The sequence below is a fragment of the Trichechus manatus genome, unplaced genomic scaffold (assembly GCF_000243295.1).
Source record: "Trichechus manatus latirostris isolate Lorelei unplaced genomic scaffold, TriManLat1.0 scaffold00004, whole genome shotgun sequence".
In the NCBI taxonomy this organism is placed as follows: domain Eukaryota; kingdom Metazoa; phylum Chordata; class Mammalia; order Sirenia; family Trichechidae; genus Trichechus; species Trichechus manatus.
The window spans coordinates 8,150,403-8,173,377 of NW_004443940.1; the positions used below are offsets into that span (position 1 = coordinate 8,150,403).

Below are 22,975 nucleotides of genomic sequence, written 5' to 3' on the forward strand. Positions count from 1 at the left end.
CCTTTCTCTGTCAGTTTTCTCACTCCATTTGGTGCTTGGCTGAGTTCTTTATCTCTTCATTTGATGTTTTAGGGTTTCAGGATTGTTGTATTCTCTGTTCGGCTTAGTTTTTCAGATCTTTGCTGTGGAGGGACGGTGTGGTGCTTCTGCCTACGGCGCCATTTTGCCGGAACTAAAAAGCTGCATTTAATATTTTATCTTTGTCATTGCTATTCTACAGTTTCACTATAGTAAATCTAGACGTGTGTTTCTTTTTATTTATTCTGGGGGGAATTGTTTGGATTCCTGACTCTAAATATATATCTATATATATACTGGAAAATATGCAGCCATTTTACCTCTAAATAAGCCTCTCCTCCATTATCTTTCTTGTGTCTTTATGGAATTACAATTAGATAAGTGCTGGACATTTTTACTTTATCCTTCATGTCTCTCAACTTCTCTTTCATGTTTTCCTTCTACTTATATCTTAATGTTGCATTTTGGTTAAATTTTTCCAGAGTTATCTTGCAGTTCATTAATTCTCTCTGTAGCTGTGACTAATCTTTTGTTTATTCCATCCTAAGCTTACATTACTGTCTTAGTTATCTAGTGCTGCTATAACAGAAATACCACAAGTGGATGGCTTTAACAAAGATAAATTTATTCTCTCATAGTCTAGGAGGCTAGAAGTCCGAATTCAGGGTGCCAGCTCCAGGGGAAGGCTCTCTGTCTCTGTCAGCTCTGGGGGACACAATTCAATCCATGACAATTGCCAATTATTAAATTTTTTATTACTAGATTTTATAATTGGTTGTTGTCATGGTTAAGATTGTGTGTCAACTTGGCTGGGCCATGATTCTCAGTGGTTTGGCAGTTGTATGATGTTATGATCACCCCTATGATGGGATCTGCTGTGAGTAGCCAATCAGTTGAAAGGGAGTTTCCTTGGGCATGTGGCCTGTATTGAATATAAGTGGACATTCTGGCAGTGCATGGCCATTGCTCGCTCTAGATCCTGCAGCTGGCTGCTGTTCGTCTGACTCCTGGTTCTTGGGACTTGAGCTAGCAGCTTTCCTGCAGTCGTGCCTGCTGATCTTGGGATTCATCAATCTTCACAGCCTGTGAGCAACAGCCTTGCTCGCCGATCTGCCAATTTGGGTTCACCAGCCCCTGCAGCTACGTGAATCAGGAGAAGCCTCCATCCTGACCCACGGACTTGGGACTTTTCAGTCTCTACAACCGTGTGAGCCATTTCCTTGATACAAATCTCTCTCTATATATGTTTATGCCCTTTACTGGTTTTGCTTCTCTAGAGAACCCAGCCTAAGACATTTGGTACTGAGAGTGGTTCTAGAGAAACAAAATTGTAAGGATGAGTTTTCTAAATTGGTTCTAAAGTCTGGTTAGTCATAAAGATGTTGATGACTCTGCTTCCAGTAGTAAAGAGGGCACTGCTAATCCATGGTGTGAGGTGGCAATACAAATACACAAAATATTACCACCAATCGATCAGGTTTTGGTGAAAGGTGAGGCTCTGGGTGAACACATGTGTGATACCTTTCTACAGTTTTGTCATAATGAGAAGTATAAGGGAGTTGGTTGGTTGGTCCTACTTTTGCTAGACAAACTGGTGAAAGAGATGAGCTTAGGTGTTCAGAGTCAAAGTTCAAGTGCCACATAAACAACCTCAAAGTTTCCACTTGTGCCTTGAAAGAAAGCCTGATTTCTTGTAGTAACAGAGCTGATATTGCTGAAGACCAAACCCAGAGTCTTATCATAAGAGTGGCTGAATTACAATGCCAACTCCATTGCCAACCCTGAGAGGTGTCTGAAGTTAAAATGAGGGCATTGGTTGGTAAGAAATGGGATCCTGAAACTTGGGATCAGGACATATGGGCAGATAATCAGGAAGTTGGAGGCACTGAGCCCCTAAATTCTGTTGAATCACTCCTACCAACACAACCAGCCCTCTCACTCCCATCTGAAGAGATTACTCTATGTTTGTCTGCTAAACCACCCACCCCAGTAAAATCATTACCCCTCCACCCTTATTTAATGAGATTAACCCAGCTCTATCTAAAGAGCCTTTGAGTCATCGCCTGGGACATCGCCTGAGACAGATGCTTTACAAGACAATGCTGAATGTTCTCAAGACAATTCCCTACCGATTTTGGCTTCTAGACGTATAACTAGACTTAAGTCCCAGTGAGCCCCAAAAGGTGAAGTAAAAAGTGTGACCCAGGAGGAGGGATGCTACACTCCAAAATAACTGCTTGACTTTTTTAATATGTACAAACAGAAGCCTGGGGAATATGTGTGGGAATGGTTATTAAGGGTATGGGATAATGGTGCAAGGAACATAAAGATGGATCAGTATGAGTTTATTGATGTGGGCACACTAAGCACAGATTCTTCAGTGTTTCAGCTTGAGAAGTTAGGAAAGGATCTAATAGTTTATTTGGTTGAGTCACTGAAGCATGGATTACACGATGGCCTACACTAGATAAAGCTGAACTACCAAACCTGCCTTGGTATACTGTAGAAGGTTTCCAAAGGGTTAGGGAAATTGGCATGCTAGAGTGGATTTATCAGGTTACACCCACAGACCCATACATGGAGTGCCCAGTTTTACCACAACTGTGAGGAACAAATTTGTGAAGGGAGACTCAGCATCCTTGAAGACTGCTGTGATTGCTATTTTATGTAAACCAGATTTGACAGCGGGAACTGCCCTAACTGAATTGAGACACCTAACTACAATGGGGCTAATTGGACCCTGTGGTAGTAGGGGCCAAGTGGTGGCACTCAATCAAAAAGACAAGGTGGGTGTGGTTACCGTAAAGGACAGTGGAGTCAAAGCAGTAATCAGAATAGTCTGACTCATATGGACTTATGGCATTGGCTCCCTAAGTCATGGTGTCCCTAGGGGTGAAACAGATAGGAAATCTACTAAATATTTACTTGATCTGTACAAGTGGATGAATTCTAGGGCAAGTGAACAGCAGTCTAACTTGAATCACCAGAATATAGAGTCATGGCCCCTCAATCAATTCCCAGACTTGAGAAGTTTAAAGACTCACAACCCCTCGAATGAAGGGGAGGTCGGGTCTCCTTGAGGAAGGACTCGGATATACTGCCAAAAACTTATACTGTTAATCTTTCTCCTAGCCTTCCCCAAAGGGATCTACGGCCTTTTACGATAGTTACTGTTCATTAGCGAAAAGGAAATAATCAGACTTTTCTGGAATTATTGCATACTGGCTCTGAACTGACACTAATTCCAGGAGACCCAAAACATCACTGTGGCTCACCAGTCAGAGTGGGGGCATACAGAGGTCAAGTTATTAATGGAGTCTTAGCTCACGTCCCTCTCAAAGTAGGTCCAGTACGTCCCAAATCCATCCTGTAGTGATTTCCCCAGTTCAAGAATGCATAATTGGGATAGATATACTCAGCAACTGGCAGAATCCACATATTGGATCCCTGACAAGTGGAGTAAGGGTTATTATGGTAGGAAAAGCCAAGTGGAAGCCATTAGAACTGCCCTTACCTAGGAAAATAGTAAACCAAAAGCAATACCACATTTCTGGAGGTATTGCAGAGATTGCTGCCACCATCAAGGACTTGAAGGATGCAGGGGTGGTGATTCCCACCACATCCCCATTCAACTCACCTATTTGGCCCGTGCAAAAAATAGATGGATCTTGGAGAATGACAGTGGATTATCAAAAACTTAACCAGGTTGTGACTCCAACTGCAGCTGCTGTTCCAGATATAGTTTCATTGCTTGTGAAAATTAATACATCTCCTGGTACCTGGTATGCAGCTATTGATCTGGCTAATGCCTTTTTCTCCATACGTGTTTCAAAGGACCATCAGAAGCAGTTTGCCTTCAGCTGGCAAGGCCAGCAATACACCTTCAGTTGCCTACCTCAGAGCTACATCAACTCTCCAGCCCTATGTCATAATATACTCCACAGGGACCTTGATCCCCTTTCCCTTCCACAAGATGTCACACTGGTCCATTCATTACACTGATGACATTATGCTGACTGGACCTAGTAAAGAAGAAGTGTCAATGACTCTGGACTTATTGGTAAAACATTTGCATGCTAGAGGGTGGGAAATTAATCCCACAAAAATTCAGGTACCGTCCACCTCAGTGAAATTTCTAGGGGTCCAGTGGTGTGGGGCATGTTGAGGTATTCCTTCTGAAGTGAAGGATAAGTTATTGCATCTGGTTTCTCCCAAAACTAAAAAGGAGGCACAATGCCTAGTGGGCATCTTTGGGTTTTGGAGGCAACATATTCCTCATTTGGGTGTGCTACTCTGGCCTATTTATCAAGTGACTCCGAAAGCTGCTAGTTATTTTTTTTTATTTTTTTTATTGTACTTTAGATGAAGGTTTACAGAACAAATAGTTTCTCACTAAACAGTCAGTACACATATTGTTCTATGACATTGGTTAACAACCCCATGACATGTTAACATTCTCCCATCTCGACCTTGGAGGAACTTTTTTTGGTGAAAATATACAAAGCCAAAGTCACACCATTTCAAAAGTTTCTACATGTACAATTCAGTGACATCGATTACATTCTTCCAATTGTGCTGCTATTCTCACTGTCCTTTTCCAAATTATTCCATCACCATTATCTTCAACTCACTGCCCCCTAGGCTTCCCATGAAAAGCTGCTAGTTTTGAGTGGGGCCCAGAACAAGAGAAGGCTCTGCAACAGGTTCGGGCTGCTGTGCAAGTCGTTCCGCCCTTTGGGTCATATGATCTGGCTGATCCAAAGGTGTTTGAAGTGTCAGTGGCAGATAGACTTGCTATTTGGAATCTTTGGCAGGTCCCTATTGGTGAATCACAGCGCAGACCCTTAGGATTTTGGAGCAAAGCCCTGTCATCCTCTGCAGATAACTACTTTCCTTTTTAGAAACAGCTTTTGGCTTGTTACTGGGCCTTAGTAGAGACTGAATGCTTAATCATGGGCCATCAAGTCACCATGGGCCTGAGCTGCCCATCATGAACTGGGTGTTGCCTGACCCACAGTCATAAAGTCAGATGTGCACAGTAGCACTCCATCATTAAATGGAAATGGTATATATGAGATTGGGCTCAAGCAGGACCTGAAGGCACCAGTAAGTTGCATGAGGAAGTGGCCCAAATGCCCATAGTCTCCACTCCTGTCATATTACCTTCCATCTCCCAGTTTGCACCTGTGGCCTCTTGGGGAGTTCCTTATGATCAGTTGACTGAGGATGAGAAAACTCATGCCTGGTTTACAGATGGTCCGTGTGATATGCAGGCACCACTTGAAAGTGGACGGCAGCAGCACTATAGCCCCTTCTGGGACCTCTCTGAAAGGACAGTGAAGGGAAATCCTCTCAATGGGCAGAACTTTGAGCAATGCACCTGGTTGTTCACTTTGCTTGGAAGGAGAAATGGCCCAGATGTGTGATTGTATACTGATTCATGGGCTGTGGTCAATGGTTTGGCTGGATAGTCAGGGACTTGGAAGGACCATGATTAAAAACTGGAGACAAGGAGGTATGGGGAAGAAGTATGTGGATAGACATCTCTGAATGGGTCAAAGAAGTGAAGATATTTGTGTCTTATGTGAATGCTCACCAAAGGGTGATTTGAGGCAGAGGAGGCTTTTAACAGTCAAGTGGATAGGAATCCCATCATTGCTCAATGGTCTCCTGAAGAAAGTGGCCATGGTGGCAAGGATGGAGGTTATGCATGGGCTCAGCAACATGGACTTCGACTCACCAAGCCCAACTTGGCTACAGCCACAGCTGAGTGCCCAATCTACCAGCAGCAGAGACCAACACTGAGGGCCTGATATGGCCCCATCCCTCGAAATGATCAGCCAGCAACCTGGCGCCAAGTTGATTACATTGGACCACTTCCATCATAGAAAGTACAGCGTTTTGTTCTTACTGGAATAGACACTTACTCTGGATATGGGTTTGCCTTCCCTGCGCGCAATGCTTCTGCCAAAACTACCATCTGTGGACTTACAGAATGCCTTATCCACCGTCATGGTATCCCACACAGCCATTTCCTTGGGTCAGGGGACTCACTTCACAGCAAATGAAGTGAGGCAATGGGCCCATCACCATGGAATTCACTGGTCTTACCATGTTCCCCATCATCCTGAAGCAGCCGGCTTTATAGAACGATAGAATGGCATTCTAAAGACACAATTATGGCGCCAGCTAGGTGGCAATACCTTGCAGTGTTGGGGCAATGTTCTCCAGGAGGCTGTATATGCTCTAAACCAGCGTCCAATATGTGGTACTGTTTCTCCCATAGCCAGGATTCATGGGTCCAGGAATCAAGGGGTGGAAATGAGAGTGGCACCACTCACTATTAATCCTAGTGACCACTCACAATATTTTTGTTTCCTGTCCGCAAGACCTTATGCTATGCAGGTTTGGAGGTCTTAGTTGCAAAGGGAGGAATGCTCCCACCTGGAGACACATCACTGATTCCATTTAACTGGAAGCTAAAATTGCTACTTGGCCACTTTGGGCTCTTTATGCCTCTGGATTAACAGGCAAAGAAGGGAGTTACCATACTGGCTAGTGTGATTGATCCTGATTACCAAGAGGAAATTGGATTGATACTACATAATGGAGGTAAAGAAGAGTATGTCTGGAATGCAGGAGATCCTTTGGGGCATCTCTTAGTATTACCATGCCCTGTGATTAAAGTCAATGGAAAACTACAGTAACTCAATTCCAACATGACTACTAATGGCCCAGACCCTTCAGGAATGAAGGTTTGGGTCACCCCACTAGGCAAAGAGCCATGACCAGCTGAGGTGCTTGCTGAGGGCAAAGGGAATACGGAATGGGTGGTGAAAGAAAGTAGTTCTAAATACCAGTTACAACCACGTGACCAGTTGCAGAAATGAGGACTGTAATTGTTATGAGTATTTCTGCTTTGTATGCATCAAATATTTTTGTTTTATTCCCTTATAAAATATAAGACGTAAACAGGGCTAGTGCATTTTCGGTTGTATGGTGTTCATTGTATCATGTTAGATGCAAGTATGACTTTATAATTGTCTTTATTCAGAGACTATGTACGGTTTAAGGAGATACGTATAGGTGCCAGGTTGACAAGGGGTGGACTGTGATGGTTAAGATTGTGTGTCAACTTGGCTGGGCCATGATTCTCAGTGGTTTGGCAGTCATATGATGTTATGATCACCCCTATGATGGGATCTGCTGTGAGTAGCCAGTCAGTTGAAAGGGTGTTTCCTTGGCTGTGTGGCCTACATCGAATATAAGTGGACATTCTGGCAAGGCTCATGGCTGTTGCTCCTCTGGATCCTGTAGCTGGCTTCTGTTAGTCTGACTTCTAGTTCTTGGGACTTGAGCTAGTAGCTTACCTGTGGTCTTGCCTGCCAATCTTGGGATTCATCGATCTTTGCAGCCTATGAGCAACAGCCCTGCTCTTTGACCTGCCAATCTTGGTTTTGACAGCCCCTGCAGCTACATGAATCAGGAGAAGCCTCCAGCCTGACCCATGGACTTGGGACATTCCAGTCTCTACAACCACATGAGCCATTTTCTTGATATAAATCTCCCTCTATATATATTTATATGCTTTACTGGTTTTGCTTCTCTAGACAACCCAGCCTGAGAGAGTTGTTTTGCACATCTACCGAATCAATTTTGATAGTCCTCTTGTTCCTTCCTTATTATTTTAACTTCCCCTTTAAGTTTTTAGAAACATGTTAAATATTCATTTTATATATGATAACTGAAAATTCCAATATCTGCAATCTTTGCAGGCCTGAATAGAGTAGTTGATGGTGACTTGTTTCCTGTGTGTTTAGTGGACTTTTGATTATAAACTCATGGTTCTTGGAATTATAGCTATAAGAATTATTTGAGGCCTGGGATTAAAGTGCATTCCTTCAGAAAATATTTACATTTAATTTGACCAGGTTCCGGGGAGTACTCTACCAACTTGAGACCACTTTAAATTAAATTTTTGGCTAGGAATTTTTCAGGCCTCAAAGTTGTGTAAGTATATGTTTATCATTTTGAATTATCAGAGAGGAATTTTCTTTTTTCCCAGTTCATCCAGAACCAAAGGGGAGATAGGCTTTTATTCTTAGTATTTCCCTCTGCAGGTCTTTTTTTTTTTTCATTTACTCTCTGAGGGTGTTACTCTTTGACTCTTGGCTTTACGTGTGTGCGTGAGAGTGAAAGGTAGTTCTCCATTCCAACTTTCTTTTCTGTCAACCCCAGGTATTATCTTCTCTCCACTACATACCAGAAAGACCCAACTCGTTGCCATTGAGTCGGTTCTGACTATAGGACAGAGTAGAACTGCCCCCTAGGGTTTCCAAGGGGCAGCTGGTGGATTCGAACTGCTGACTTTCTGATTAGCAGCTGGGCTCTTAACCACTGTGCCACCAGGGCTTCCTCTACTACATATGGCCCTTTAAACCCAGGTTCCAATCCCCTCTCCAAGTCTCTCAGCCTGAAAACCCACCTCCTCCCTCTGAAAAACAGCACTGCTTTCCTGGGGGGTAGTTTCTCCCCTTTTTTCCTTTCCATGTCCTGTAACACCTAGGATTCCACCCAGATGAGCACAGATGTTCTTCTCAGTTCAACATTACGGGCTGGGAAGATGAACTCTAGTCTCGCAAATGAGAGGACTTGGGGCCCTTTGGGGTCCTACTGGCCGGCTGGATCCCTTACAACAGCATCTATGAAGAAACACACAGGACAAAGACAATATTAATTTTCCTTGAAGACCATTCAGCCTAATACAGTGTCCAACAGTATTTCTCCTACTAGCATGTCCTACTCTTCAGACTCAGTTTGAGATCCCCTCTCATAGCACTGAGAGGCATTTGGGTCTTTCTGAATCCCCCCATCCCACCCAAGGCCTGGCAGCTTCACATCAAAAATTCTGCACACCCAGGACACCCTGCTAACTAAGACCTGAAGCCACTCCCAAAGTCCACCTTTCAGTCAAAGATTAGACAGGCCTATAAAACAAACAATAACACGTGAGGAACATGCTGCTTAGTTCAGTCACGTATACGAGGCCAAATGGGTAGCACCTGCCCAAAAGCAAAGGGGAGAAGGCAGGCAGGGATAGGAAATCTAGACGAATGGACACGGGGAACCCGGGGTGGGAAAGGGGGAGAGTGCTGACACACTGTGGGGATTGCAACCAATGTCACAAAACAATTTATGTATAAATTTTTGAATGAGAAACTAATTTGTGCTGTAAACTTTCACCTAAAGCACAATAAAATTAATACAAAACAAAGCAAACAAACAAAAACTCTGCACATCTGGGGAGGGAGGATGAGGGTTATTCACTAACTAGATAATAGACAAGAATTATCTTAGGTGAAGGGAAGGACAGCACACACTACAGGGGAAGTCAGCACAACTGGACTAAACCAAAACTAAGAACTTTCCTGAATACAATCAAACACTTCGAGGGACAGAGTAGCAGGGGTGGGGTCTGGGGACCATGCTTTCAGGGGACATCTAGGTCAATTGGCGTAAGAAAATTTATTAAGAAAATGTTTGCAGCCTACTTTGGTGAGTGGCATCTGGGGTCTTAAAAGCTTGCAAGCAGCCATCTAACATGCATCAATTGGTCCCAACCACCTGGAGTAAAGGAAAATGAAGAACACCAAAGACACAAGGAAAGTATTAGCCCAAGAGACAGAAAGGGCCACATAAACCAGAGACTGCATCAGCCTGAGACCAGAAGAAATACATGGTGCCTGGCTACTACCAATGACCGCCCTGACAGGGAACACAACAGAGAGTCCCTGACGGAGCCGGAGAAAAGTGGGGTGTAAAACTCAAATTCTAGTAAAATGACCAGACTTAATGGTCTGACTGTGACTGGAGGGACCCCAGGAGACATGGCCCCTGGACTCTCTGTTAGCCCCAAACTGAAACAATTCACGAAGCCAACGCTTCAGACAAAGATTAGACTGGACTATAAGACATAAAATGATACTTGTGAAGAGTGTGCTTCTTAGTTAAGTAAATACATGAGTCTAAATGGGCAGCTTCTGTCTGGAGGTGAGTTGAGAAGGCAGAGAGGGTTAGGGGCTGGTTGAATGGACATGGGAAATCAGGGGTAGAAAGGAGAAGTGTGCTGTTACAGTAGAGGGAGAGCAATTAGGGTCACATAACAATGTATGTATAAATTTTTGTATAAGAGACTAACTTGAAATGTAAACTTACACTTAAACTACAATAATAAACAAAACAAAAACTCTGCACATCTGTTAAAGATTATTAAAGCCACCCAGAAGAATGGTTCCAGCTCAGATTATATATACATATATATATAATGAAATTATATGCATAAAATTATATATATATATATATTCACTATATATACACGCTGTTACATATATATATAATTTCAAGGCAGATCAATATGTACTAATATGAACAATCTCCAAGATATATTGTCCAGTGGGGAAATAAAGCAACGTTCAGAAGAGTGTGTATAAGAAGCTGCTGTTTGCATTAAAAATGCTTAAAATTTCAGAGACTGACTCTGGAACAGCACTCAAAAAACCAGCATCAGGAGTTGGCTTTGGGTACAGATCTTAGGGTGAGTGGGATGCTTATGTTTAAAAAATATGTGCTTGCAGTGCCTTCAAAAACCTTTAAATTTAGTTTTGTATCAGGATGGAAGCTATTTCTACTAAAATTACAGATGCATTTACTATTTGACCCAGATGCATCCTACAGATACACCTGCTCACGTATGGAATGTTATATGTACAAGCTGGTTCCTTGTAGCATTGCTTGCAATAGTAAAAGACTGAAAACAAAGTATTCAGTGAGAAGAGGCTGGTTAACAAATTTTGTGTATCCATGCAATAGAATACTAACCAAACACACACAAAAAAGACCCAAACCCTTTGCCATCGAGTCGATTCTGAGTCACAGCGACCCTATAGGATAGAGAAGAATTGCCCCCTAGGGTTTCCAAGGAGTGCCTGGTGGATGCGGAACTGCTGTCCTTTTGGTTAGCAGCTGTAGCTCTTAACCACTGCATCACCAGGGCTCCAATAGAGTACTATGCAGCTGAAAAACTAAAACGAATGAGAAAGATCTTTTTGCCGATTTGGAAGCATCTCCAGGATATATTGTTAAGCTAACAAAAGCAAGGTCTAAGTGTATATACTACCTTTTTCAAAAGAAACGGGGTGAAGTAAGTCTATAGATTCATATTTGCTTGTATTCACATTAAAAAACAAGGGTTATCTCTAGTGGGCAAGAGGGAAAGGATAGATGGGACCAGGGGTAGAAGGGAGGTTTCTCAGTGCATACTTTTTATATTTTGATTTTTGAACCATGTAAATGCATTACCGATTCAGAGTAATAACTAGAAATATTTATGTGAAATTTAAAGAAGGGAGGGGGCAGTGGTTGGAGATGCTGCCCAATTCATCCCGTCAACCACTGACCCTCCCCCCAATTCTATGGATTTTTCAGGTTGTTTTTAATCTGAGATTAACTGTCGTAAACCTAATACAACGATAGGTAAATTTCAGACTCTTAACATGGATTATTTTGCTTAATCCTTCTAAAACTTAATGAAATAGACATTAACATTCTCATTTTACAAATAAGGAAACAGAGGCACAGAGAGATTAAGTAACCATCCCAAGATCTCCCACAGCTTGTAAATGGCAAAAGAATTCAAATTCATGTCTAAGAAACTCCTCTGGCTCTCCCAACAATCTTGTACAAGTATCTTTGCATAGTCGTTCGATTATTTCCTGAGGCTGCATTATTAGAAGTGGGCGGACTGGATCAAGGAATTTGCACTTTTTAATGTTTTTTTTTTTTTTTTAAATGAGAAAAAAAAAAAGCGAAATGCCACTATGTAAATTTGCGTTGTTTTACAATCCCATGAATGGGGCAAGAGAATTCCTGTTTCCCCACCTGATAGATAACACTGAGTAGCAGCAAAATTTAGTTTTCTCGAAACTAACTGGCGAGATATGGTTTATTACTATTGCTTTAATTACTGTTTAGTACTCAAAAGCTTAGCGACCCTCTGGGGGACCCATGTACCTGCTGCAGGGAGCAAAGGAGTCCTCCAACCCTTCTGCACTCTTTCCTCTCCGCCGGCAGAGAGCGCTCGCCGCGACGCGCCTCTCCTATGGTTCTAATCGACTTCCCAGGCATAGTGCGCGTGCGCAGTTTCCGCCCCAGGTGTCCAAGTTTGTGCCTGATCCTTGTCTCTTCGGCCGCGCTCGGCGCGCAGTTCTCAGCCCGGGCTGGACTGCAGGGAAGACGATCGTGTTCCCCGGACTCGGAGCTCCTCTGGACCTCCGACGTGAAAGGCTCCGGGGTGAACCTGGAGGGGTCGGGCGGCGCGTCGGGCAGCCCAAGCGGGCGGGGCTGGCGGGGTGGGGCCGCAGAGTCCTGGGCGTCGGTCACCCGCGGGGTAGGAGCCAGGCACGCGGAGCCCCTGACAGGACAGGTATGGAGGCGGCGACCGTGCCAACCGCCTCCTCCGCCACTCCCTGTGTATTCGTGCGGTCCTGGGCGGGGGGTGGGGGAGGGAGAGGGGGCTCGGCACTGGCCTGGGGCATCCCACGGAGTCCCGTCTGCGGGGCATGGGCCGGCAGGGGTGGGCCGCGGCGGGGGAGGGCGCCCGCCCAGGTCTGGGGACTCCGCCCGAGTGTTTCACCCCAGGCCCGTCCGACCTACCTGAGCTCTTCACTGTTCTCCTGGGGTCAGAGTGACTGCGCCTCCGAGTTCCTCTGGGGCTGCAAGAGTCCCCTCCTTTCCTGGGAGTGTCTGAGGCATCCCTGAGCTCATGGAGCCACAGGGTTCCTGTGGAACATGGTTGAAAACTTCGTGTCAGATATGGAAAAAAAAATTCAGTAATGGGAGCCTGCATATGGGTTTGGTTTGTCTATGTCTCCCACCCCTGGGATCCGTCTTAGCTGGCAGGATGACCCTTCAGAAGTCATCTTGCGCATCTTTTCTTTAGGCAGAAGAACCACAGCTAATTCACACAGATGAGGGATTCTGCTGTTTGTAAAGAGTCAGTGGTTTGGAAACTCAACCTCATTTATTGCAGTGAGGCGGAGGGCAAGCGGCAAGCCCGTATTGACCACTTACTAGTCTGCCCCCCTAAGGCACCAAGAGTCAGCTATGAGGTAGATAAAGATTGCCATTCTTCACCTGGTGTACTGCCAAAGCCTGAGCCATAGGATGTTAAAAGAGGTAATGCTATTTGTTTTTAAAGGCATTTTGTGTGCCAGTTATGTTTGGAAAATTCGTGGTTAAAGTTTTCCTTACTGCAGAACATTTCAGAGCTGTCAATATGCTAATGATATTTATTGTGAATCTCCAACTGGGTCTATGGTATGAAGAGTTTTCCACATTTGACTGGGAAGCACTGTTTTTCCTGTACCACAGTGCTTCTGTTTAACATCTGGAACAGTTTGGGAAATGAATTTCCAGAATTAGAAACTCAAAGTTTGGAAGTGGCAGTGTAGACCAGTGCCTTTTGAACTCCAAAGGTGCGTATCTCTGAGGATCTTGTTAAAATGTAGATTCTGATAGGGTCTGCAGTTCTAACAAGCACCCAGGTGTTGCTAATGCTGCTGGTCCTTGGACCACACTTTGAATAGCAAGGATGTGGATCTCTGGATTGAGAGTTAGAGACCATGATCTTCATCCTGCTCTCCAGAACAAACTGCGTTGCCTTGGGCAAGGCACTTCGCCTGTCCCGGCCTATAAAATAGGAGACTGGGCTAGAAGATCGCTAAGGTTCCTTTCAGGTCTAAGATGCTGTGATTCTAGTTCAGCCATCCTTATGATAGTTGAATTCCATTTACAATATCCTTGCCAAATGGCTAATTTGGGCTTGAACATTTCAAGTAATGGAGAACTTAATATGTATACACCGGTTGGCGTTGAGTCGATTCCAACTCATAGTGACCCTATAGGACAGGGTAGAACTGCCCCATAGGGTTTCCAAGGAGCTGCTAGTGGATTCAAACTGCTAACCTGTTGGTTAGCAGCCAAGCTCTTACCCACTATGCCACTAGGGCTCCTATAAGGCAACCCGATTCATCTTGGGAGAGCTCAGTAAGGAAGTTCTTCATGTTGCTGAAATACATCTCCCTGCAGCTTCCATCCTGTTGGTCATAGGTTATTAGAATCACACAGAAAAAAAGTGTAATCCCTCTTTAAAAAGTTGCCTCTTAAAGTGTTAGAAGACAGCTATTCCTACCAAGTTTTCTCCAAACTGAACTGCCCTTAATTCTACCATGATGTTGTTTCAAATCCCTCCCTTTTGAATTTAGTCCTTGTTCTGCAGAGAGTAGTGGGGTTTTAGCTGGACTTGAAGGATGGATGGGGCTTGCATGACTAGGGAAGGTACCCTGAGCAGCTGACAGTGGTACAGAGGTGAGACTGCATATGTCAGAGCCAGGAGTGTTTGATTAAAGTAGCTGAGGTAAAGGTGTCCTGTAGTAGAGGAGTAAAAGATAAGCTTGGTATCACAATGTGGAGGGACTTGTTGGACAGCACACAGTTAAATGCTCACTATATGCTAGGCATTATGCTAATTCCAGGAGTTGGGCACTTATTTTGTAAGAAATGGTATGTCAGTGAAAGATTTTGGGTAGGTGATTAGGACGGATAGGCTATATATTTGTCTTCCTCTGATATATAATATGGTTGGAAGTGGGGAAGGAAGAGCCTGATATGCTCTAAATGTCAGTTATAGATGACTTAGGTTGATGATAATAATGCCGTTCTGCTCCTGTAAAGATTACAGCTTAGAAAACTCTATGGGGCTTTTCTACTCTGTGACATGGTCTCTATGAGTTGAAATTGACTCTACAGCACCTAACAATAAGAACATATATATGTATGTATAACAGATTACAGAATGTTTCACAGGCATGATCTCATTTGATTTAATAACCCGGTGAGGTAGGCAGAACAGCTGTTACCCTGTTCTACAGATGATGAATCAAAGAGGGTAAATGGTTTGCTTAACTTTCTCAAAGCTATTAAATGGCAGACCACAGTGATAACAGTCATATTGGAGGAGAAAGGAAGGATGAAGAAGGCAATTCTAAGGAAGAATTGATAAGATGGGCCTGACTGTATATGAGGGTACAGAGGAGAAGTTGTTAGGGAGGAGTCAGAGTAGTTGGAAGAATCATAATACCATTGACAACTGTCAGTCTGGGTTTTACTCTGCCAGCTCTATTATCTAGTAACTGCCTGGAGTTATGAGTTGGGAGGGATTATAGTAGAGGATTCCTCGGTTGCCTGTCCTGTCCCCAGCTACTGGGTGGTGCTGTGGGGATGTGGGCTATCTGTCCCATGCCGAGGAATATGAGAAGTGGGTCCTCTGTGCCTCTGAGGAGGAAAGTGCTAAGAGATTGATTCAAATCTATCTTAGCGTCCTTGCCATCCCGTTGTTTTTAGTTGCTGTCGAATCGATTCTGATTCGCGGGACTCCATGTGTTACAGAACTGCTCCATAGGGTTTTCTTGGCTGTAATCTTAATGGAAAAGAACTTATCTTCTGCGGTACTGCTGAGTAGGTTCGAATCACTAACCATCATGTCAGCAGTCAAGTGCAAACCATTGGCACTACCTAGGGACCCCTTGCCATCCTGGAGACTCTGAATTTGGCTTTGTATGATTGCTGTTTTGAAGTTCAGGCTGGTACAATTGTCCCATACCAGGTGACTAGCCTGGCCTCCCCAAGCTCCTTCATACCTCCTAAGGGCCTCACTGCAGCAGACACTGGGCCCTCGCCACCCCAAAAGCCTTACTAAAGCAGTTTCCCCAAAAGAGCTGCACTTCACCTAGAGTTTAGAGGTCTCTCTGTGGTCCTTTTACTCTGAAAGCATAAAGGATTGAGATTTAGTGTCACTACCAAATTAATTATGAGACTAGGCCGACTTTCTCAGGCCCGTCGTGAGAGGAAAGAGCCACATCTGCTGGGGCTGAGATTGGCCATGAATTTCTCCAGTGGTGGTGGTCTTTAAGGGTGGAGCTACTTTCTGGGAAACTGTCAGCCCATTTACACCCCTAGAGCCTGAGGTTGGCACAGGCTTTTATTCAGCATTGCGTGCCTTCTCTGTGCAAAGCACGGTGTTAAGTGTTTAGGATACTGAGATGGATTAAAAACTTTCTGCCCTGGAGGAATTCATTGTGGGTTAAAGGAGACAGTATTTTAAATAAAACATGATATTGTAATGGAGATACGTACAAAGTGCTGTGTGAGGGCAGAGGTGGGAATGACTAGCTCTCTGTAGAAAAATCGGGAATCTTCAGGAAAGAGGTGGTAATTGAGCTGAACCTTGAAGGATGGGGAGGGAGAATGGTCTTGGTGATGTTTGCAGCATTTGCTGAGGCATAAGGGGTAAGGTAAATAGAGCCAAGTGGCCGGAATATAACAGAACTTTGGGTTCAAGGGAGAGGTGATTGGTGAGGCTGGATTGGTAATGAGGCCAGGTTTTAAATGGCCTTTACTGCTGTGCTAGAAGATTCAATTTTAAGTAGGGAGGTGACATGACTGGGTTTTGGGATACTAACTGTGTAAGTAGTCTGAAGAAGGACATCCGGAGACTCTTGTAATAGCCTCGGAGTGGGTTAAGGCTGAACTAAAGTTTATGTCAGTGGGATGGAGAGGAGGAGATGAATCTAAGAGAGGTTTTAGAGATAGAATTAACCTGACTTAATGACTAATTGGTTGGTGAAAACAAGAGAGAGAGGGAGTTGTTGGAGATGACTCAGTTTTCTATTTTGGGTGGATGGTGGTGCCAATTGAAAAGAGGGACATTTTTCAGGGGGACGATACCAAGTTTGTTTTGGGTCATGTTGAACTTGAGGTGTCTGTGGCACATGGCAGATAAATGGAAATGTAGGACTGAGGGTGAGAAGGGAGTCTTCCTAGGGGCAATGGGTATAGGTGGTAGTTAAAGCCGTCGGAATAGATAAGCTCTCCTAGCCATGCTTACAGAAGACTGCAGGTGACAGAGATGAGAAGGATTTGTGAGCAAGGAAAGGGAGAATGTTATCCAGGAAACTAGGAGAGGAGAAAATTCCAGGAGGAGAATCAGCAGGGGGATCAAGTAGGATGAGCTTGGAAAATGCTACTTGAGACTGGGCAGCTCGGAGATTGTGGTCACTAGGGCACTATTACTTTTTTAGTGCAAGCCGCTTCAGTGGAGTGGTAGGAACAGGAGCCAGAATGTAATGCATTGAGGAGCAGCTAGGAAGTGAGCAAGTGAAGACAGGGACGGTGTACTCGCTTTGGAGCAGCTTGGGGAGAAGGTAGCAGGGACTAGGACAGAAGAGTCTTGAACATGGTCATTGGATGACGTGTGAGAGACAGTAGAGAGGGTACAATTGAAGGCACAAGGAAAAGGTGATTGCTAAATCAGGTCCTCAGAGGAGGGTGGGCAATTGGCCCCAAGAAGAAGGGGACACCATCTCCTTTGAAGTAGGAAGAAAGAGGCAGTGACAGATGCAGATACATCTAAAGTTACAAAGGAGTTCTTACCTAATAGGCTCAGTTTTCTTTTTCTACGAGGTTATCTGCTGAGAGGTGGGGGTGTGAGCATGAGCATGGGCAGGAACAGGGATGTGAAAGTGGTCGAGGGAATTTGGAACAGCTATCCTGAGGAAGGGGAAAGAGAAGCTCCGAGAGTGTGGAGTACCCATCTGAAGTGAAATCCTGCATGTAGGCTTCTCCTTCCTCTTCATAATAATGGCTAACATAGATTGAGCACTTCATACTAGGCACTGTTCTAAGTGTTTTTTTCCACATGATTTTTACAACAACGCTGTTAGAAAGTAGGGTTATTGCCCCTATTTTACAGAAGAAGAAACTGAGGCATGCAGGATTACTTAGGCTTAGTAGTACTTGTGTGTAATGAATCCCTTACCTCTGCAGAAATGCCATTCCTCCCCCAGGGGCATCAGAGAAGGCAGAAATTTAATCCCAACTCCCAATGTCCTTAAAGGACTGGATTCTAGGGCTGCTAAGAAGGGAGTCTCACCATGCCAGTCGTTGGACCTGATAATGGCATGGGTGGGCAGGGCAGTGGGGTCAGTGTTGCTGCCAGCTTTTTGCAACTACTAGGGGACCTCTGAAATCCTAAAGTGATCTCCCAGCACCCTAACTAGGAAGACAACTGACTACTAGTGATTTGTCAGGTTCTGCAGGCTGAGACTGTGTCACCTGAGACAGTAAATAATGAGAGACCTTGTTCCCATCCCCACCACCCAGGAAAAGAGAGAGTTTTTTTCTGCTACTCAATTATGAGACTAGGCAGACCTTACATAACATAATCATAATTGTTATTAACACTCATCTTTTGTGTTTTCCCAATTGGTGTGATAGGTAGAATTTGCAGGTATGGTACACACCTGATTTTAGTGAAAGGGGAGGGTGATGGGATGGCGTGGATGGAAGGGAAACGGACTTACCTTTTCCTGCTGCAGCCACTGGAGCGTCATCTCTGTGTCCTTCCTCTGGAGGTTGCCATGGATACGCCTTTGCGTGGTGGCTTGAGGAGATTGATTGCCATTATGATCAGATGATGACGTGGGTTTAAGAAGAGAAAAGACAGAATGCGGTGCTGCTGGGAAGTGGCTTGTGAGCTGCCCAAAAGGCAGAGCCCAGCAGAGCCAAGGTGGCTGTGGCTTTGTTGGCTGCTTTGGCTTTTGCTGAAGTTGTGAAATGGTGCATCTCTCTCTTTAGAGCGCAGGCTCGGGGTTCCTTGTCTACAGGGTCCTAGTGCCAGGGCTTGCTGGTATATTCAAGGGTAGGAACCAGCTGAACTTGTGCAGGCTATTAAGTGGGACTCCTGCTGACACTGGGAGGGGTGCAGTTCTTGAGCACAGGGCTGCCTGCTCATTGCCTCCCTGCAAAAGTGCCTGCATGGAGAGTATGGGAGACATACTGTGCATCTTCCCTTCCTGGCTCTTGGAGGTCTGGGCCCTTTGTGGGCCTGGAAGTCAGGTGTTTTCAGGGGTGTGCTTTGGGAGGGGGTAGTAAACCATCTCATTGTTTCTGTTAAAGAGAGCCTTAGATTGTGTTCAGACTGGGAGTGGGCTGCAGACATTTTTGGGAATAATGAGATGCTGGAGAGGTGAAAGATATCCATTTAGGGTCTAGGTCCCATCTGTGTGGGATTTGTAAGGCAGATACAGGAGTAGGACCTAGGAACAAAGGGCTCAGATGTGTCTTCTGTCTGGGTTCCTGTCGGTATCTGGAACCCGTAGGAAGCGTTCCAATTGGGTAGCCTTCCAAACTCCCAGTTCCTATTCTCCACTCAGTAAGCAGACTGTCTCCTTTCCTGACTCCTGAGGGCTTAAAGTCCATACTTATCCCTTCCCTACTAGTGTTTTCAGAGATGTGCAACTTTGCCTTAGTCTTAAGAAAAATCTAGATCTTGCCATAACCTCTAATTAAAATTGTGTTTGTGTTTCTTTTTATCTGTTTGCAGCCAAACTACCCTATTCCGAATGGCTGTTGTTAGGTGCAGTTGAGTTGATTTCGACTCCGCAATCCCATGTGACAGAGTTGGACTGCCCCATAGGGTTTCCTAGGCTGTAATCTTTCTGGGAGCAGATCGACAGGTCTTTTCTCCCAGAGCTGCTGGGTGGGTTTGAACTGTCAACCTTTCAGTTAGCAGTTTAGTGCTTAATTGTTGTGCCACCAGGGCTCCTTTACCCAATACCTAATGCTGTTTAATTCAAGCATGTAGACCCAGCTGTAAGCCTGCCTGGGTTCCAAACCAGCCACTCTAGGAGAGGGATCAGGAAAAGCAGACAGTTGGGCTACCCCAGGATCAAGGTTCAGTGAGGTGAGACTAGGGAAGGTCTAGGGATCAAAGGAAGCTTGTGTGCCAGACAAAGCAAGGTGGAAAAGGTGCTGGCTGGGTGCCAAAGGGGCTTTTCCTTCTCAGTTCCTCCTTAGTTCCCAACAATCTATTCATTTCCTTGTCATTGTCTGAAATTTTCTCCAAGACCATTGGTAACCTGTTTAGTAGACACAGATTCTCCACTCCCCCATTCCCATTTTTCTAGACATTTTGGCAGTATTTAATCCCATTAAAATTTGTGTCATTAAAATATCATTAAAGGAGTGTCTGTCTCCTCCCTGACTGAGGGAACAGGTAACTCAGGATTGTCTGATGTGACATGGGCTGGGGCCCAGGCTTGCTGTGGAAGGAATACCCACCTGTACATTAGTCAGATGTGCCCCTGCCATTTTCTGGGGCAAGTCATTTAGCTTCTGAGACTCAGTGCCATCACTTGTAAAATGGAGGCAATGGAATCTGTGTTTTCTGTGCCACAGTTTCATTTTGGAAGGAGGTTGTCTTAGTCATCTAGTGCTGCTATAACAGAAATACCACAAGTGGATGGTTTTAAGGAAGAGAAGTTTATTTCCTCACAGTAAAGTAGGCTAGAAGTCCAAATTCAGGGCATCAGCTCCAGGGGAAGGCTTTCTCTCTCTGTCGGCCTTCTCATCAGTCTTCCCTCAGACCAGGAGCTTCTCTGTGTAGGGACCCTGGGTCCAAAAAGGATGCGCTGTGCTCCTGGTGCTCCTTTCTTGGTGGTATGAGGTCCCCCCTCTCTGCTTGCTTCCCTTTCCTTTTATCTCTTGTAAGATAAAAGGTGGTGCAGGCCACACCCCAGAGAAACTCCCTTTACATTAAATCAGGGATGTGACATTTGTAGGGGTGTTACAATCCCACCCTAATCCTCTAACATAAAATTACAATCACAAAATAGAGGACAACCACACAATACTGGGAATCATGGCCCAGCCAAATTGATACACACATTTTTTGGGGGACAGAATTCAATCCATGACAGAGGTTGTGAATTATATGTATTAGTGTACACAGTTAAATTTGCCCCAGAGATGGCCCTAAAAACAGGACTTCTTTTCTCTCTCCTAACAGCGTCAGTTTCCCTTTCCGTTTTTTCTCCAAATCTGTTAATGTTTTCAAACATCATTCTCCCATTACCCAGGCTTGAAAACTCTGAGTGTAGTCATTTATTTATTCATTTGTTTACTTATTCACCCATTCATTTATCCAGGAAACATTTGAGTTCCTACTGTATGTAAAGTCATCATTGGTGTACCCTCTCAATAATGGTGAAGGTGATACCTACCATTTGATGAGCGCATACTCTGTGCCAGGCTCTGTGCTAAATGCTTTACTTAAACCTTATTTAATCCTCACAACATCCCTATGAGGTAGGTGTTATGCCCCCTTTTTGCAGGTGAGGTAACTGGGGCTCAGAAAGTTAAATATCTTGCCCAGGGTTATACAAGTGAGGAGATGGGAGAACCAACACCTGTATCCAGATCTGCCTGTCTCTGGAGCCCATGAGCCTACCTATGGGCACGCTGCCTCTTTCCCCTATGTCTGACTTATCACAAGGCCTTCTCAGAGCTTTTTTTTTGTACTGTTTCTGAAGAGGCCCCTTTCCTCTGCTGACTCTCTGTCTCTCAGGGCCCTGGTTCAGACCCTCCTCACCCCTGGCCTGTTGCAGCAGCCTTCATGCTGTCAGTCCTACCTTGGCCAAGTTGCTCCTGCCTCCATTCCGTGCTGCACATGCCACCAGTTTGATCTTCCTGAAATAGCTTTCATTATGCTGGTCTCTTGCTCAGGAGCTAGACTGGCTTCCTGTTACTGGACAGGTCCATCTGCCTCTGCCTGATGTTAAAGTTCCTGCCTATCCATACTTGCCTTCTCGTACATCTCAAGATTAATGTGTTTATTTATTCAATAAATATTTGACTCCATGAGCTAAGTGCCATGGGATCATAAAGAGGAGAAGTCATGGGCTCCGGCTTCAGAGGCTTATAGTTTGGTAGAAGAACTCATCTAGAATTCTTCAGTTCAGCCAAACTAAGTTCCTTCAATGTTCCCTAGTCAAGCAAAGTTATTTCTGTCTTTATTCATGTAGTGTTCACAACTTAAGTGTTTCATGGGCCTTTGCTCTCCACATATCCAAAAAACAACCCGTAATTCAGAGCACAGTCAGGTAGTCATTGTCTTTCTAGCTTAACCCTTTTCCTGTGTATAACTTCTTATTTATTGTCTAGATATTTTAAGGCTTTCATACATCTTGATGCCTTTGAATTATGGCGTTGGTGAAGAGTATTGACTATACCAGGGACTGCCAGAAGAACAAACAAATCTGACTTGGTAGAAGTATAGCCAGAGTGCCACTTGGAAGCAAGCATGGTGAGACTTCGTCTCACATACTTTGGACATGTTATCAGGAGAGACCAGTCCCTGGAGAAGGACATCGTGCTTGGTAAGGTAGAAGGTCAGTGAAAAAGAGAAAGACTCTTGATGAGATGGATTGACACAGTGGCTGCAACAATGGGCTTAAACATAGCAACGGTTGTGAGGATGGTGCAGGACCAGGCAGTGTTTTGTTCTGTCATACATAGAGTTGCTATGTATGACTTGACGTCACCTAACAACAACAATAACATGTCAGACAATTATTCATTGCACTTCTGCAGCTTCTGTACTTTTTACAACGTACTTCTATGTGCTTTATCTAATCTGAGCTTCAGAACACTAATGTAGAGACGGCAAATATTATTTCCATTTTATAGGAGAGGAAACAACCTCCAAGACTGTATATACCTGTGAGTATATCTACCTGTTGTCTATAGTCAGTGAGCTGTGAGACAGTTCTCAGTCCTGAGATCGTTTGAATCTTTGAAGATGGTGTGGTCTAGAGGCAGAGCATGGCCTTGGAAGCTTAGTGGTGCATGTGGTAACAGTGAGGGAGAGTAAAAAGCACACAGGACTGCAATTTAGGCTTTGCTTCCAGTTTTGGCTCCCCTCCTTACCTTCTGTGTAACTTCAGGGAAGTCGCTCAGTTCTGTCAGCCTCAGTTTCTTTGTCAGCATCATCCCTGGCCTGCCT

General features: G+C 44.5%; 1 protein-coding gene across 2 annotated transcripts in view; it reads left to right on the forward strand.

Annotated features, from left to right (window-relative positions):
* The first annotated feature begins 12,455 nt into the window (after positions 1-12,455).
* Positions 12,456-22,975, forward strand: part of DCTN1 (dynactin subunit 1) — a 31,717-nt gene continuing 21,197 nt past the window's right edge. Inside the window, exon 1 of one of the 2 annotated variants that reach the window (XM_023732540.1) lies at positions 12,456-12,499. Coding sequence is in view for 1 of the 2 variants with exons in the window: in XM_023732537.1 (XP_023588305.1) it covers positions 13,240-13,251 (12 nt within the window). In the remaining variant the exon portion in view is untranslated. Of the gene's footprint in view, positions 12,500-12,696; positions 13,252-22,975 lie in introns of those variants that run through there. The other variant, XM_023732537.1, reaches the window with a different exon arrangement.